This window comes from Neolamprologus brichardi, chromosome 15 (genome assembly GCF_056152115.1).
Source record: "Neolamprologus brichardi isolate AB-2024 chromosome 15, ASM5615211v1, whole genome shotgun sequence".
Taxonomy (NCBI): Eukaryota; Metazoa; Chordata; class Actinopteri; order Cichliformes; family Cichlidae; genus Neolamprologus; species Neolamprologus brichardi.
Window position 1 is genome coordinate 28,267,194 of NC_142118.1, and position 17,488 is coordinate 28,284,681.

Genomic DNA, 17,488 nt, shown 5'->3' on the forward strand with positions numbered 1-17,488 from the left:
AGCACTGAGAATCATACTGTTGGTACTGACTATAGTCAGTAGCTGGCGATACCAGAAAAGTAGTATTAGTTTACTACTTTTCTGGTATCTGCTTACTTTCACTGGCCGTGTATGAAAGGTAATGATTTCAAAATTTCATAATATTGAAAAAAATGATGATATTTGTTTTGGTTCATTTGGGTTTTTTTCAGTATCATGGGAAACACAGGCACATATGCACCAAGGTTACAAGTTTTCCAAGAGTGACAGATGCAACATATGGCTGTGGGTGTTCTAGTCTATCCTTACATCCTACAGAAGACCAAGCATGGCCAAAAGATCAGCAAAAATACTGGTGGCCAGCAGTGCTAGCCCTCAGCCTCCTCGCACATATGGTATTAGTTTGAAAATCCTTCTTGAGTTATTATGTTCAAGATTTTTAGTAAAGTTGACCTCTGAGTTACACCGAGTAAGCCTCCAGTGGCCATTAGAAGAACTGCAGGTTTCTTCCACACTGGCTTCATTTTTCACCAGCAGCTGTTTCACAAGACTGACTCACCTTTGAAACTCCACATTAGTTTTCTTTCTCTCCTTTTTAGGCCGTTGCCCACATCAGACAGTCATGTTACTTCAAACACAACTATTAACACATACTACCATTGTTTTTGCCACACCATGGAAAATATAGCAGGCAAATTTTGACTCTACACTCAGTGACCATCCTGCAGTTTCAGACAAACATGTTAAGCAACTGAACGCCAGGCCAGACAGTAGAGTTACTTCCTCATAATCCCATAACAGACAACAAATAGCAGAAATCAGCACAGATTGTGTGTTTGAAGGCAACTCAAACACACTTGAATTGAAAAGAAAATGTCAAACAGCTCATGGAAACAGTCTAAAGCCTTGGTCTAACTTGGCCAGTTCAGTTATCACACCACACCACAAGAGCTGAAAAAAAAAAAAAGCGAGGAGAAAGGTCAAACATATCCCTTTGACTCCCAGATCCCAGATCAGCCCTGGCTGCTGCACATAAGGAAGTTCAGATGGCTTATTTACATGTTCTCTTCCTTACTGGTCATAGAGGGTTTTTTTCTCCCCCCCTTTTTTTCTCAGCAGCCTTTACTTCCTCCAGTGAGTAATAAGAGCAGCTTCACACAGACCAGTGGTTTTGTCTATGTAAGTCACTCATTGAGAGCAGATCCCACACACACACAGAGGGAGAGAGATTAATGCTGCGAGCCACTACCTGCTGTATCTGTAAGTGTGAACTCAAAGTCTGACTGCTGTTTGTGCTGAATGTGAGCTGAGGGTGCAGTCTTGTCATGTGTAGCTCGGTGTCAGGTCCAGAGCGTGCGGTCTGCCCTGAGCACAGAGGTTGTGGGAGATAGTGTGGCTTTTTCAGAAAACAGTGCCAGGAGCTTGCAGTTTACCAAGTGATCAGCAGAGGATGTGGTCTGCTGCAGGCTGCAGCAGGCCTGTGCAGACTGCAGCCCCTTGCTGACAGTACTGTAGGTGGTGTCAGATGAAAACAGCTTCTCCTTTACAGATATTTGTGGAATGTTGGTTCTGGTGAGATAATAACAGCTTTTATAGGTCGAACAATCTTCTTAGAGATGAAACGATTGATTAGATTGCTTTTTGTTTGCTTTGTTCTTTCTTCCTCATACCTGAAATGTTGCGTTAACACACGGAGGGCAGTACAGTAATCAGCTCATCCTGCGTTGCACAAAAGTGCGATGGCGTATTTCTCTGGATGTCTGGTATAGGCTGAAGGGTCAGTGACACTTCCTCACAGCGGTTTCGTGTGTGAGAACATTGTGAAGGTCTCCTACTCGAAATATCTCTGTCTTTGTGGGAGGACAAACAGAAGAAGTGGGCTGAGTCATTCAGCAGTATTTTTTCTTCACCTCTACACTCACTGTGATCTGTGTTTGGACCTGAAGCGCAAGAGGGGGTTTTCCAGAGAGCGCAACAGCACGCGGGTGGAATGGGAGAGGCCGCTCACATCAGTTCCATTCATTCATGATTTGGCAGAGCAGGGTGTGACTGTAGGTAAAATTAGAGCTGTGATCAGTGCAGACCCTTTGCTTCCTCTCCTAGTGTGTGTGTGTGTGTGTGTGTGTGTGAGGAGGAGAGACAGGGGCTTTCTTAGCCAGCATGACGTCAGTGAAGCGTTTGCAGTCATGAGGTTGTGGTAACCAGAGCAGATTCTATCAACCACAGTCAATTTGTCTGAAAACCCCTGTGAGACCGCAGCTGCGCTTCCTGTGTTTATACCGACACTCTCTGTCTCCACCCCTCGCCCTTCTCCTCTCCTCCTCCTCTTTTGACACTTGTCAACTGTTCCAAAACACAGGCTGTCTCCGTGGAAACGCCGATGAGCCACAATAAGGAGGCGAAGAGTAGGATTCCCCAGCCAGACGGTCCCGAGCGCGCAAAGGAGGAGGAGAGGAGCCACTCTGATTCGCTGGCAACCATGGACGCCAAAGTGGAGCGCTTTCTCAAGTTAGGATACTCTTACAGCGACATCCTCAGGGTACTGGAGAGCCTCCGGCACGACGCCCAGACCAATGACATCTTGGAGGAGCTGATAAAGACGTGCCACACTCGCACCCACAACAACAGGAGCGTGCCAAACAGCCCCAAGCTGGTGCCCAGAGGCTGCAGCCCCAGCCCCAGCCAAGCCAGACCGGGACCGGACAGAGAAGCGGCAGCTGGATTCAGACCGGTGGTTATAGACGGCAGCAACGTGGCCATGAGGTGAGTCAGCACATGACATTCGCTTTATGTATGCGTATGCATTAAGTACAGTGGAAGGAGTCCTCCAGTTACAGTGCTCTACAGTAACTTCATACTTCATCATATCAGAGTAACCGTATCTGTCAGGTGTTAGGCGGAGTGGGTGGGGGTGAAACGCAATGAATACATCTTATCTGAGCTTCTCAACATCCACCCGTAAAGTTTTAATTGAATGTTCGCCTCTCTGAAATGGAGCTGATTTTACAGAACAAGTGTGTAAGAGTGTTGATTTGAAAGGTAACATCTGAGAGCGAACTAAACTCTAACCCCAAGTTTGTGCCACAGACCCGATGGGTGTTAGGCAGCTGTTCACAACTGTACCGAAGCCCATCGCTCAGTTTATTCATCAGACAGGCACAAAGGCACAAGGAAGCAAATCATTTTTTTACAGCAACGAAAACACGCTTCGTCACTTCCTGGAAAAAACAAAACAAAAAACACTTGTTTGAGGTGCGGGCAATAAAAAGAGCGGAGACGCGTTCCTCTCTCTGTGAGGCTGAATGAGGATAACTTTGGTTTAACTTTTCAATCTCTCACCAGAGGCTCTGTCTGTCTGTCTATGTCAGAACTTGTTTCAGTTCACAAATGTGATTGCAACACACTTCCTCTTTAAAGACGTGGGAAGTGAAAACATGATCTGAGCCGACACTTTTCTCCCTTTTGTTTTTTCACTCAATTCCAGATTATGTTCGTGCCCTGAAGGGCCTTTGACATAGTGACCATTCCACAGTGCGTTTTTCTTATCAGGTTTGAGCTCTTTAAGTGATGTTTGTATCGAGCGTGACTTGTTACACGTGTAGCACTGTACTTTAATGCCATTTGATCTCACGGTTGGCATCTGCACCTCCACCCAAAGTAGATAACAAGGAAGTTTGGAGTGAAAAATGTTTTCGCTCGAGTCAAAGACGGTATGGCATGAATTCAAAACAAAAAGCAAATGAGCAATGTTTTCATTACGCATATTCCTGTAAGGACATGAAGTGAGCTGAAAGAGGAAGAGGGCTCAGATATTTACTGTCACTGCTTTATTCCCAGGTAAGATGGTGTAACTGTAGTCCAGCCTCAGGTGTGAAACCTCAGAGGCTGTGGGGGGTGGGGGGTAGCTCTCATCGGTCTCCCTGTTTTGTTTCCCTTCTTCAGCTCTGAAGCTGACGTACAGTTTATCATGTTTAAGTGGAACTTGAGTGTCTCATGGGGAAAAACAGACCCAGTTCCTGTCCTCAATCATCAGAGCCTCTCACTGCTCTTTCTTCCTGATTAGTTTTTTGTGGCCATGTAAAGGAAATCCATCAAAGAGATTTTACTGCTGCACTTTATTGAAACTGGATTACCTGTAATTACATTTTAGGCCCGACAGCTGCAGAAAAACCCAAAACAAAAAAACTCAACAAAAAAACAAAAGCCTGCTACTCCTACACATTGCCGTTCACACCGTGTTTTTGCAAGATTCTTGCAAATACCCACATCTTTTTAGTTTTTTGATTGAAACACCCCCACATTCTTGGTTTGATAAATCTGTCATTTCTGAGCCCATACCTAGATTAATCATGACACGTCCCTTCAGTCCCTCTTGACACAAAAAACATTATGCTCCAGCACATGTGACAAGTAATTCTTCACGTTTATCAAAAGAGAACGATTCACACGAGAAATGTACAAAAAAAGACATGTTTAAAACATTTTGGAGGTATTAACTGCTGATCTGGCAGCTCGGGTAAACTCATTACTCAGCAGACTGAGACTTGATTAGCAATACGTGAGGATTTAAAGCTGCACGGATTTATATATCACCAATCTGAAAGACGCTCACAGTGACAAACCCACAGACAAACCATTTTTCACCCACTAGTTCCCCTCAGCTTTACAGAACACTTTAACCTGTTTTAGCTAATTATTAAGCTTGCAGCTTTAATGTTTACAGCAGCAGATGGCACTTTACACTGGAAACTGCTGCCAAACACCAGCACAGTCTGACACAGGCCAGAATCAAGTAGCTCAAGTGGCTTTTTACTTTTTCCTCTTATGTGATGTTTAAAAGATTCAGTAACTCCTATGCACAGGTTTATCAAAACATAAACAACACCACTTTACAACTGTAATAAAGTAGGTAATGAGTTGAATCAGAATACTGATTCATGAAAAATAGACCAATAATAAATAAATAAAAAGCATTAATTTTTACATTCCTGCACTGTTTTTGGTTATAGTAGCCACAAATAAAAAAAATCATTTGTTCATTTATTCTTAAAAATCCATTTTTTTCATTTAAATTTCTAAAGTTAATTAGTTGCTTTTATTTTGTTCCGTTTAACTCACGAATGAACGTGCAGCCCTCTGGTCTCATTCGACTTCTCTGGGAGCTTAAACAAGACAGGAAATATCATTTTAAAGTGTCACCTGTGAGTCATCTGTAAAGTTATGCAAGGCAGATTAGATAGATTATCTGGGATCCATAAACTAGCTCATGCCAAAAGCTTTATCTTTGTTACCTGTTGTATGCAAAGTATCTTGCCACTTCCTGATGATGAAAAGAAGGGGAACACCCACAAGCACACGCCTTTTTCTTTTCCTGCAGGCAAAACGATCCAGTTTGCTTCTTCTGAAGCCTTTTGACTTCATACAGTAGGTTTGTATTTCAGAGAATAAATGTTGAGCTGTTCCAAAGAATGAATGTTGAACTAGAACAAACACAAGTGTCGTGTTATCTCAGACTCTCCTGGCTAGGTGTGACAATGATCACAATTCAGCAGTGTAGTGAAATGTAACCTTATTCGGTTTTTACTCAAAATTTCCAGGGCCTTTTCACGATTAATACATTGCTGGAGAAGGCTGTTTGTTTTAAGCTTCCACTTTGTGAATTTTAAAACATTAATAAATGATCTCACAAATTTCACGTGAAGAGTCTCTTAGGTTGAAAACGACTTATCTCTGTGCTTGTGCAATCATGAACTAGTGAACAATTGCAACATCATTAGTTTCCTGAAAAAGAGAGAAGCATGTGTGGGCAAAATGTGCACGTTCGCGCAAAAGAAGAAGCTCTTTTTTCTGTTGTTCACTCGGGCTTTTGTATGTGTTGTTTTTTTTTTGTAGCCACGGCAACAAGAAGGTGTTTTCGTGCCAGGGTCTCCAGCTGGCAGTAAACTGGTTTTGGGACAAAGGGATGCGCGACATCACCGTGTTCGTCCCCCTGTGGAGGAAGGAGCAGCCGAAGCCTGAGGCGCCCATCACAGGTAAGGTCACCTGACAGTGCTGTGCACTCAGCTCAGGTCAGCTGTGTTTGTCAAGTCTCCACTAATTATTCTTGTTCACTGATGAAAAAGTGCCTTTATAATTGAATCCTCCTGGTCAGGGTGAAGTAGAAGTGAAGCCTGATTAACCTGATTAGCGTTTTGTTTGTCAGCATTTACATTCAAGATCCTCAATTTGATTACAGGGATTCTTGGCTCAGTAACCAGGAAGAAATTATGTCTTTCTATTAAAAGGGGTTTTCCTTCCCACTTTTGCCAGGTGCTTACTTGGTTTATCCGGTTGTTGCAGTTTTCCCTTTTCCATTGTAAGGTCTTTACCTTACTACATAAAAGTGCCTTGAGGTGATGGTTGTTCGATTTGGCATTTGACATAAATAAAGCTGAACTGAATTTCCTCCTTTCCTGCTTCACATACTGGAATGTGTTATTCTGCCTATTATAAAGCTGCAGTCATTCATTTTATTTCTGTTAGGACCATGTGTCCATCCATTTTCTTCAGCTTATTCAATTCAGGGTTAGATAAAATCTGAATGTTATTCCTTTTGTAGTGGGTCTTTCTGTGCACAAACATAAAAAAAAACACAAAACAGCAGAAGACTGCAGAGCAAAGCACATCAGTGACAACATATATAAGACTGATGATGTCAACAGACATGGGTTCCAAAGGAGCTTGCAGTGGTAGTTGCAGCATACAGCATGCAGTACATAGAATGAATCTGCTTTAATGTGCCAAATGCATTCTAATATTTCTAAATCCAGATGATACAGAGTAGTAGAGCATTTAAATGGAGACAAGCAGCCACTGTGACAGTACACTCGGTGGTTTATTACACTGTCAATATAATGTATACTGATCAGTGGAACTTTAATCTGTGTTTACGTTACAGTTAAATCATGCCATTTGAATACTAGTACATCCTCAGCTCATATACTTTTGTAATTGTAATTTTGGCTTACCAACAGTACTCCTGACTCAAACATAATCAAATACACAGAAACTGCCTGAACGTCCTGCTGCCTGTGTGTGTGCACGTGTTATAAAGAAACCCAACCTGAAACTATGCTGGTCGACAAAGCAGGTTGTTTTTATAGTTCATCAGTGTAAAGCTTTAATGTAGTCTGCAGAACTTGTAAACAGTCAGAGTTTCCAGGCAGAAAAAAAAGTGTGCTTCACAGGAAATGATGCATTTTTCTGTTAGAGAAGCAGTTCATTTAAATATGCTGAAGAAAACAGTGCATGCCACTACACTGTGTGCCACACACTGTCTGATCGGTTATTAGCAAAGCAATCACAAAAATGGTAAATGGACTGGTACTTAGTACCTTTGCTATTACAACCCTCCTGAGCCACAGCTCGGAGGATTTTAAGGAAATAAAATCTTTGCCAGTGGGGCACATAACAGATGGCTGCTGGTAAATCCCTGTCCCTTCTTCCTGGCTGTTAGAGTCATCCTGTTTGGCAGCTGGTGGCTTCCAATGGAGCCCATCCAATAGTTATGACCTCGTTTTGTTGTGAAAAGCAGGTATTGAACCCATGGAGCCTCCTTAAACAATGAGGAAGTGTAAGCATGAAAACTGAAATCCTACACGTCGTTCATGTCCAATCATGTCGGCTAACAATAGCTGCTTTCCTGAAAGCTGCAGTCAGCTTTTATTGCCATTATCAGTGCCAGGTAAAAAAAAATCCACAAATTGTTTCTTCCTGGTGTGAAGTTTACTATAAAAACAAAGAGACTGAGAAAAGATTAAAAGCTCACATGGAGTACAAGGTGCCTCAGTCACCTGCCTGAATAAATGTCTCGTATCTGTCAAGGACGTTACCACACATCATTTAAAGTAATCTCTAACCTGTATAATATTTGTCCCATAGATCAACATATTCTCCACGAGTTGGAGAGGAGGAAGATCCTGGTGTACACGCCGTCCCGCTGCGTAAATGGGAAGAGGGTGGTGTGCTACGATGACCGCTACATAGTCAAGCTGGCCTTTGACTCAGATGGCATCATCGTGTCCAATGACAACTACCGCGACCTGCAGACAGAGAACCTACAGTGGAAGAAATTCATAGAGGAGAGGCTGCTGATGTACACATTCGCCAATGACAAGTAAGGCTTCTTAAGGGGCAGGTTGAAGGGGGTTACTTGTTTTGCATGGCTGATTGGGGGTGATTTGCCCCCCTGTTGGACCATGTGTTCAGCTAGACTAACTGTAACTCTGTGCCGGTGCAGGTTTATGCCTCCAGATGATCCTCTGGGCAGGAATGGTCCCACTATTGATGATTTTCTGAGAAAGAAGCCACGCACCCCAGAAAACAAGTTGCAGCATTGTCCATATGGTCAGTACGGTCTATTTGAACAGACAGCTCATGTTACACTTCCTTGTGCTCCTCTAAAGATAAGAAAAAACATATACAATCAATGGAACTTCTGTGTAAATAGAGGTTTGTTTTCTGAGCAGATACCATTTCAAGTTCAGTCACCAGGGATAGATACACACACACACACACACACACACACACACACACACACACACACACACACACACACACACACACACACACACACACACACACACACACACACACACACACACACACACACACACACACACACACACACACTGCTGTTAAGCAAACATGACAGTAAGCAAATATGATGCATTTCTTGCATCAGAAGATTCCCACCAGCATTTCCTGTCCAAACTTCAGCACACACAGCAGAGGACCAGCACATACAAACAGGTTGTTTTACACTAGCATCATGAGTATTTATGTTTAATAGTAGCTGATCTAAGGAGCTTAGAAAAAAAAAGCATCTGGACTTCTTTAAGTTGCTTGAAGCCGTTTCATCTCTCATCCAAGAAGCTTCTCAGATGAGAGGTAAAACATCTTCAAGCAACCGAAAGAAGTCCAGACACTTTTCTTTCTAAGCTCCTTAGACTATGATGACCTGGATGACTGAGAACCTTTCAGAATCAGAATCAGAATACTTTATTAATCCTGAAGGAAATTAGGGTTACAGCAGGCAGCATGCTAATGGCGCATGCGCACTTACAAAGGAACCTTCTGATCAACTTTACACAAACATCACATTGGGGAGACATGTCAGAAAGGCTTTACAGACAATAGTAACTGATAAAGCTAATTTTACTTTGAAGAAGACATATTCTGCTTTAAGCAGTGAGTAGCTTTGCATAATTCCCAGTTCAAAATAATCCTCAGTCCCTACAAGACGATTAACCCCAACAATCAAATGACCATCTTTCCTTCCCACTGTTGCCAAAGTGCTTGCTCAAAAACTCAATTTTAACAGGAAGAAACCTCCAGCAAAACCAGGCTCAGTGAGAGGCGGCTATCTGTCAAGACCAGTTGGGGGTGATGGGAGGGAAACAGGACGAAATAGAGTTAGAAATTAATAATAACTAATGATTAAATATAGAATGGTAGCGGTGGTAATTCACCCTATAATTGATAAAAATGACCTTGAAATCCAAATAGGTCATCCACCACGGTTGAGCCAGGTGAACAGCTCATTCATTTGGTAGTTGATATAATTCAGTGAGGGCCACAGACGGAGTTGGGGTTCAGTTCACGTCTACTTTTGTATATGGAATTTTCCCCAATATGGCACAACCAAATGGAAAGTTTATGACATACTCCGGTTTCCTGTGTCTAAAATACAGCCCTAAACCTGGTGTGGAGTTTAATAACTGTAATCACCAGCATGTAAAATAGTTTGAAACCGGAGTAAACCTTCCCCCCTCCAGAAAAAACAGTAAGGCCCAGACTTTCTGACTGCGAAGTAGTAAATGTGGGAAATGCTGGAGATAAACCCAGACTGACCACAGTGTATTCCTGACATTATCTCAATATTTCATAAGAATAGAATGATTTTTCAGCCCACAGAGGAAGTATAAAGTCTCCAGATGTCATTACAAAACTGAGATTTCAACACATCACAACCTTTTTTTAATGACTGGTACAGTTTTTTGTTTTAAAAAAATGTAAGGTTGTTAAATGTTGAAATCATGTGCTTTATGGCCAACAAATGAGGAGAAACTGAGCCAGTAGGGGGCTCTGGCTTCACTTGTCTGCGCTCATTCAGCAGTGACTTGCAACTGGAGAATTTGAAATTTGTAGAAGGCCCTGATCTCTCAGAAAGAGCTTAGCTGAGGGGTCAGTCAGTGACTGGACTTAAAGACATCCATTTATAAGACAGCTACAAAGTGTCTTACACTGTGAGTGCCAAAGAAACAAAGAGCAGATGATTTGTTTGTAATTCTAGTGGCTTTTACACACACCCTGAGCTGAAGTTTAGCTTGTAGTGGCCCAGACACAATTTCTAATTTTGGGAATTTGTATTTTTGTCTTTTAGGAAAGAAATGCACTTATGGAGTAAAGTGTAAGTTCTACCATCCAGAGAGGGCCAACCAGTCCCAGTTGTCAGTGGCTGATGAGCTGAGGGCCCTAAGAGACAGAGACAGAGCCAAGAACATCTCCCCTGCTGCATATCAGCAGGAGCACAGGTACATCTCCTCCACCCCTCCACCTCTGGGCATAGATGAGCTGTCACACAGGGCTTCGCCAGGGGAGCAGTCCATCTGTCAGAGGGATACCAGCAGCCCGAGAAACCAAAGGAACTCAAGTCTCCAACACTGCCCAAGCCCAGATATAGATGAAGCCTTCAGCTCCATGGACAGCTCTCTGTCCAGGCTCTATATCCATGACATAGCCTACAGCAGGGAGCAGCCTGTGCACAGCTGCAGCAGCGGGGTGGCCAGCTACAGCCTGAGTCAAGATGAGTACTCTGGGTCTTATGGTGGCAACGCCCCGAGGATCTGCCTGAACGGGGGTTACTACGCTCAGCCAAATGGACTAGCATCGCGTGAGCCCCCCACGTGCAGTCAATGCAGGTGCTGTCACCAGCAGACCAGACTATCCCCAAACAGCCACCAGCAGCAGCACCACCACCACCTCCAGCAGCATGGATGGAGCTCATGTCCAGCTCTACCACCACATAATGGGGAGCTTCCCTCTCAATTTGCAGAGAAGCAGTACTACAGACAGCCCTCTCACAGACAGACCCACAGCTTGCCCAGGGACCCATGGGTGCAGGGCAGCCTGTCTGACCCTAGGCTGAGCAGTGGGGCTAAGAGCCCATTGAGCGAGCGGAGGAAGGCTCTGAGGATCCAGCTTAGCACCCTATTCCCCCAGAACATGGTAGAGCAAGTTATGAATGCTTACCCGCACGTGTCCGACATGTCTGAACTGATTTCTCTCATCCAGAACTACAGAGGGAGCCACATCAGTTTCTAGATCCCAAGGACTTTTTTTTTTTTTTACATTTCTTCAAACCGAGCCCACGTTGGAGTTCTCAATTCAAAAGAAAAGTGAAAACTGAAGAACGAGAGCACTTCTCGAAATTACTGTGAATTCATTATGACAGTTTGTACTGTGCAAAATGATTTGTCTTGCTTGAACATGATGCAAACTTACCCTTCATTTGAAGCATTACAAAGTGACACGATCTGCAGAAAATGTAGCAGATTGAATGCTCTCTCTTTATCCTAGTGTAAAAGTGCAATGCACTAAGCTCCATACAAGCTACTTATTGTAGCCTGAAAATGTTTTTGTTTGTTTTAAATAAAAGCAGCATGTGTTGTTTTCCCATGTTGCCTCAAAGTGAGGAACGCTATATTCTATATTTCTGTAAAGAATGTCATCGATCTGTTTTTAATATGAATTCTAATGCCTTGTTTTTGCTGAGAAATAAAAGCGCTCAAACCACATTACCACTGGGTAATTTTCTATTTGAAACTGTGCTTATAGAGGTGAAGCTAAGGTGAAATTTCAATGCCATTAATGTCATTAATAAAAAGAAAGAAAAAAAAGACAGGCATTGCTCTCTGATGGTAGCTTTAGTAGAGCAGCTGTGCATGATTTACAGTTCAAAATGATCCTTATTTTGGTGCATGCCATCAATCTGAAACAAGCTGTTTACACCCGCTTCGGTCTTTCTTCTTTTGGCTACTCCATTTGGGTGGAGCGTTTGTGTTAACACCTAGGGTTGCATCAGAGAAACAAACATAGCTTCTGGATTAGAAAAGTAAAGTCTGTACAGAAGTGCCACCACCCTGCGTACATCTCCTCCAGCTGAGCTTTTTGCTCACAGTGATTTGTGTACATACACCAATTTCCTGACTTTAAACTCTGGCCATACTGGAACAGTACAGAACAGCAAATAAGGAACAGCAGAGTACGTCTACTTTAAAGTGGGTCCGCTGTTCAACCAGTAATGACGCTGCAGATGTTTTCCTTCGCACGTCAAGCACATGCATGTTCCTCCCGAGACACGGGTTTCTGAGCCTCTTTTTAATCCTGTTTGACATTTTGTTTTGTGTTTATTGTACCGTTGCATTTCCCAGAAAGCTGTTGACTTACAAAAGATGGGACGAAATACAAGGAAGCAGGAAATAAACCAAGGGGAGGACAGAGTGCTCTCTGACATGTGAGGACTTTTGCAATATCTTTCTTCCTTGTTTTTTAAGGGCCGACATAAAAGGTCCATAGGCCATAAAAATGCAGGTAGTAACACGATAAAACGCTGAAATGTGATAATAAAGATAAAACTGGAAATTATAGTTTCAATTTGCTATATTAGGCAATTTTGAAAAAGACTGCATCATAAATTTCTTTTTATCTAACCATCTGCAGGGAAACAATCTCCCAGCCAACCTGTACACTGAGCTATACTGCCATCTAGTGGACAGAACATTCAGAACATGACAGAAGCAGCACAAACATTCAGAATAGATTTTTTTTTTAATTTTTACAAATAACTTATCTGTTACAAAGACAGTTTTCCCAGCTAAAATCAAAAAACACTTTAGATGTCCAAATTATTTTTTTTTTCATGTATTAAAACATGAATAAACTGCCTCTTCACACCAAGGTGCAGATAAAGCTGAAAACTGGTTTTTGGGGGTTGGAAAAAGAAAAAAGTATGACATTAAGTGCTTAAGAGACAAGAATTCTTTTATAAATTCATAAATCAGTGAGTTAAAGTCATAGGAAATTTTAGGGGTTTAAAAAAAAGGCACTTGGATGTGACAGGGCAGGTTATTAATACAAAGGCACTAATGCAATTTGTTTCACATAATCCACAGTTCCACAGTGAAACATGACAGGAAGTACATTTTAGAAAAACCCTCTGCAATAAAAGCTCAGGAGGATGAACTGCTCCAAAGCAAAGTGTGCAGAATAGACAGTTTGTTTTGCTTCACCTGCTCCCAACATGCAACAATCCTGACTGTAAGGCACAGGAACACCTTTAACAGAAATATATTCACTTTGACCTTTGGTACCTAACAAAAAGCCAATTCAGGCACACAGCAACGTGGAAACTGTTCCAGGAGCACTTTGACATGGTTCTTGATTGCACTGGAGAGTGAGTGTCTCTTTGCACTGAGGTGTCGTTGTCCTCCAAACATCAAAACTACATTCCAGTTGTCAGATAAGATGGCAGTTTGTTATTTACCCTTTCCCTCCCCTCTCCAAACCCTCCCCCAACAGTCCCGAACGTAATTGGTGTCCTGGAAAACAAAAACACACACTCACGCTTACACTCGCACGCGCACACATACACTCACGAAACAGGAGGAAAAAAACAAAAAAAACAAGACGCCTCCATCGCCTTCCACTTTTGCTGCATATGGAGATCATACACAGGAACCTCAGCAATGACGCGGGCGATGAACGGGCCGGGCAGACGTAGCTTCATGATGACTGCGAGGGGTTTGAACAGCTCCACTCCTCTCCTTCTGCAAGGCTTCAACTCTCACAGAAATCAAAGCTTAAAAAGGGGGCACGGTGCTTATTTGGTTGAAAGAAGGGAATCAAAACAAGTTAATAAAAGTCTATAAAGCTATACTTACAGGAAATACAAGTGATTCATAGTGTGAGGAAGAACGGTTTTAAAAGGCACATTCTAAAATTATGTACAGTAAAAAGCTTGAGGGGAGTTTCTACCTCCGTGTTCTGTACACAAACCATGCAACCGTTTTTTGTTTCGCGTTTTGGTAACTCACGATCAGAGACACAGACAATGGTGCTGAAGAAACGAGGCACGTTTGAGTGACAGCAACACTGGTGGTTCCTCCTTTGGCATCCACTACAAACAGCAAACAAACTTTAAAGTCCACGAGTTCCCTTCAAGTGGAGAACGGTGGCTCAACACAGTTCCCACCCCCCCTTCCCCAGTCATGCCACCACCACAGAAGAAGAAGAAAAGGGACAAAAAAAAAAAAGAAAAATCAGCAAAAGGCACATTTGTGTTGAGTGTGCATGTGCGCAATCACGCTGCAAGGCCACGCTTGTAATACTGTGAAGTGGGAGCAGCGAGGTATCCCCAGGGTGTAAAGTGTCACCTGTCGAGCAAGGGAGGTGGGGAGAACGGGACCCCACACTATGCCAGTCTCTAAGGTGAGGTATCATCCGACTCTGCCAGCCTATAGTAAGAAACGCAAGCTGTAAACACCATCCAGTCAAGCCTTCAATGGACAGTGTTCTACAAGCCTATAGAGAGGAGAAGAAAATAAAAACAAAACAAAACAAAAAAAAAAAAACAGGCTGCACGATGTACGAGGACTGTGCCCTGTCCCGGTTTTCATACATCTAGGAAGTAACAGACAGAGCCCCGGTCTGTTCTAATCTGCTAGAAGACAGGCGGGCAGAGGAAGGGGCAGCACGTCGCAGCCTTGTTGGCTCAGAAGTTCCGCGGGAAATCGCACTGTTCACAGCGGATCAGGGCAGGGTGATTGAGGAAGGTGCAGGCTGTGCAGCTCCACTGCGTCCCCTCGTCCTCCTGGTCTGTGATGGGCTTCACACTCTTACTGCCCGTGTCTGAGAGGGAGAAGAGGAGTCGAGTGAGGGATGGGACAGATGTAACTTCACAAGCATAAGCATGTAATTATCAGCACTTAAATGTAATATTCTGATAGTGCCTTGGTGTCAAGGAGAAGAGTCTCTAAAAGGCTGCCACTTCATCAACAAGCAGATCAGATGATGAAATAACAACAGCGTCCAACTGTGTCTGTTTCATATTTGGAAAACCCTCCTTTTTCATTTTTCTCCCTTCAGAGTTTTGTAAGCTCACCAGTTTAAAAGACAGCCAGTTTATCGAAGAACCGATACTTCATGGGATTCTGTTTCCATAGGTTTGATTTGACTGATGAGCCAAATATCACCACCGGTCTAATGGCAAATATGTGGCCAATATTTATCTCTTGTGACACGTCAATTATGTGTAAGCTAAATGTTCAGAGACCGTGTGAAAAGAGCTAAAATACTTTAAAACTCTTATTTATAGAAGACATTTTTTACTCTGTAAGAACCCCCGCCCCCCCAAAGAAGACTGAAAGACAGGCTGATTCCGATATTTTCTCAAACACTTATTCCAAACAACACCTATCTGGAGTTTCGAAAGTTTTGCAAATACCATAAATGAGGGTATGCTATTTGAACATGCATCACAGGGGCTTAGAAATCTGTGAAGCATGCAAAAGAAGTGCATACTCGATAGAAACAGGACTGAGAACAACCACACAACCATTCCAATATGAGGTCACAGTATTTACACACCCTCTGCTGTGTGGTCCAGCTACAATACAGACATGCACATCAACATGAGGAGAAGTGTAGTGCACTGACTCCTGACCACATGCCGGCTTTAACCTTAGGACAAGGGTGTCAAACTCCAGTCCTCGAGGGCCAGTATCCTGCTTAGTTTTAAGATATCCCTGCACTACCAGCTGCTGATTAGCTGGATCAGGTGTGCTTTGCCAATAAGAAGCTACAAGGGCAGGTTAGTTGGAAAATAAGCAGGACAGTGGCCCTCCAGGCCTGGAGTTCGACACCTGTGCCTTATGATATCAGGGGCTGTGGCCAGTGCAATGAGAAACGTCAGACACAAGCATGCAACCTTTTTTAAACTTACCAATAGATAAAGTACCTTTGGGTTTGGGTGGGACAGGACCGAGGAATCCAATGTTGTCGTAAAAGTTATGGATTGCACCGGGATTAAAGTGTGGTCCTGTACACAAAAAGAAGGAGAATGGAACAAAGCCTTTCCCACACATTTCACCGCATGTTGTATTTGTATAACTATGCACGTGACAAATAAAGAATCTTGAATCTTAAGGGACAGTATTGCAAAGGTATTATGTACTAATAGGATTAAGCATTAGAAAGTGCTGTTTGGGAAGAATTTACATTAGAGAGCACACCCACACATTATGAGTTAAATCAACAGAAACCTACATGTTTGAGATACACTCATCAGGGCTCCATTCATTCTGGGTTATCTCATGAGCAGCAAAAGCTGAAACAAGGAGTCCAGAGAATGGGAGTTTGAATGTTTAAGATATCTAATTCATATCTAGACTTGCATGGCAGCCACTGGATGAGTAACAAAAAGTTGAAGCTGACTCCACAAGCTCAACAGGTTCCCCTATGGAAACTGAGTCTTACTTCCTCTAGATACATCTTGTTAACTGAGTCAGTTTAAAATTTTAGGGAGGGGCAAAAATCTCACTGCTATTATATCAAGTGGTGTGTGTAATTGTTGAATGCCAAATATGTGACTAAAGTTCAAATTCGAATAATCAGCCTGCCTTGCTCCGAAAAAGCACTTAAAAAACAGGTTCTGAAAGAAAATATAATTTCTTCCAGGAGTTATAGGTAATCTTCTTTTTTACATCACACATGAACAAAGGTTCCAAACAATACATAGCGTGGAGGATGCTAACAGCAAGTCAGTTTTACAGTCTTGCAACACCAAAAACTTTTATTTGTATCTTTGTTTCTATGTTTTTTCCCCCTTACTGCAAACTGTGGTCAAGTGAGTATAGGACAGGCAATCGCTGTCAGCAGATACCTAAAGCAAAGGTATCAGTATTGTATCCAAACTGCATTCAGTGCGATCAGTGCACCCCTACATGTAAAAACCATTTGGATCCATTCATCTTGATGGAGCTTTTCCATCAAGATGAATCTGTCTCTGAATAGCAGCTAAAATAATAAGGATATCTATGGAAGTGCCATGTATGATTTGCAACAAAGGAGTCATTCACTGAAATTAATAAATACATCAAAATTTCACTGTTTTTTTAACAGTCGGTAATACCTTAACAAAAATGATTCTGTGTTGTGATTTAAAAAAAAAATCCCCAAGGATTATTTATGCCTTCCTTTTCACCTGTGCAGACTCGTTAGGCAGCGGCAGTGATCTGTCGGTAGTGGAGTGCTGCCAGGGGACCAATAAATCCCTTGTTACCCACCAGCTACAGGATGCAATTCAGGAAGAACTGGTAGTTAGCAGCACAATGGTAGCACTTTGGCTGCATGTGTCAAGAGGATGTGAGGAGGCCAGAGTGATGTGCTATTGCTGCCAGGCCTCAATCTG

General features: G+C 42.7%; 2 protein-coding genes across 6 annotated transcripts in view; one reads left to right on the top strand and one right to left on the bottom strand.

Annotated features, from left to right (window-relative positions):
- The first annotated feature begins 1,119 nt into the window (after positions 1-1,119).
- Positions 1,120-11,807, top strand: LOC102790086 (putative ribonuclease ZC3H12D). Its single transcript, XM_006796226.3, has 6 exons — positions 1,120-1,239; positions 2,339-2,742; positions 5,872-6,011; positions 7,900-8,134; positions 8,258-8,364; positions 10,403-11,807. The coding sequence occupies exons 2-6, from the start codon at positions 2,360-2,362 to the stop codon at positions 11,341-11,343; spliced, it is 1,806 nt and encodes a 601-aa protein (XP_006796289.2). The 5' UTR covers positions 1,120-1,239; positions 2,339-2,359; the 3' UTR covers positions 11,344-11,807.
- Positions 11,808-12,716: 909 nt separating this feature from the next.
- The window catches only part of tab2 (TGF-beta activated kinase 1 (MAP3K7) binding protein 2), a 42,105-nt gene continuing 37,333 nt past the window's right edge, over positions 12,717-17,488 (bottom strand). For 4 of the 5 annotated variants that reach the window (XM_087852633.1, XM_087852632.1, XM_087852631.1 and 1 more), the window contains 2 exons: positions 16,022-16,117; positions 12,717-14,928 (listed from right to left, as the gene is read on the bottom strand). In XM_087852633.1, coding sequence (XP_087708759.1) covers positions 14,792-14,928; positions 16,022-16,117 — 233 coding nt within the window. In that variant the 3' untranslated portion in view covers positions 12,717-14,791. The remainder of the gene's footprint in view (positions 14,929-16,021; positions 16,118-17,488) is intronic. The other variant, XM_006796227.3, reaches the window with a different exon arrangement.

What these genes read in the sequence shown, in the direction of transcription:
- LOC102790086 (XM_006796226.3), top strand. Translation starts at nt 2,360, where the DNA reads ATGAGCCACAATAAGGAGGCGAAGAGTAGGATTCCCCAGCCAGACGGT. An exon ending in GCCTGAGGCGCCCATCACAG is followed by an intron (nt 6,012 to 7,899) that starts GTAAGGTCACCT and finishes TTTGTCCCATAG; the next exon opens with ATCAACATATTCTCCACGAG. An exon ending in TACACATTCGCCAATGACAA is followed by an intron (nt 8,135 to 8,257) that starts GTAAGGCTTCTT and finishes GTGCCGGTGCAG; the next exon opens with GTTTATGCCTCCAGATGATC.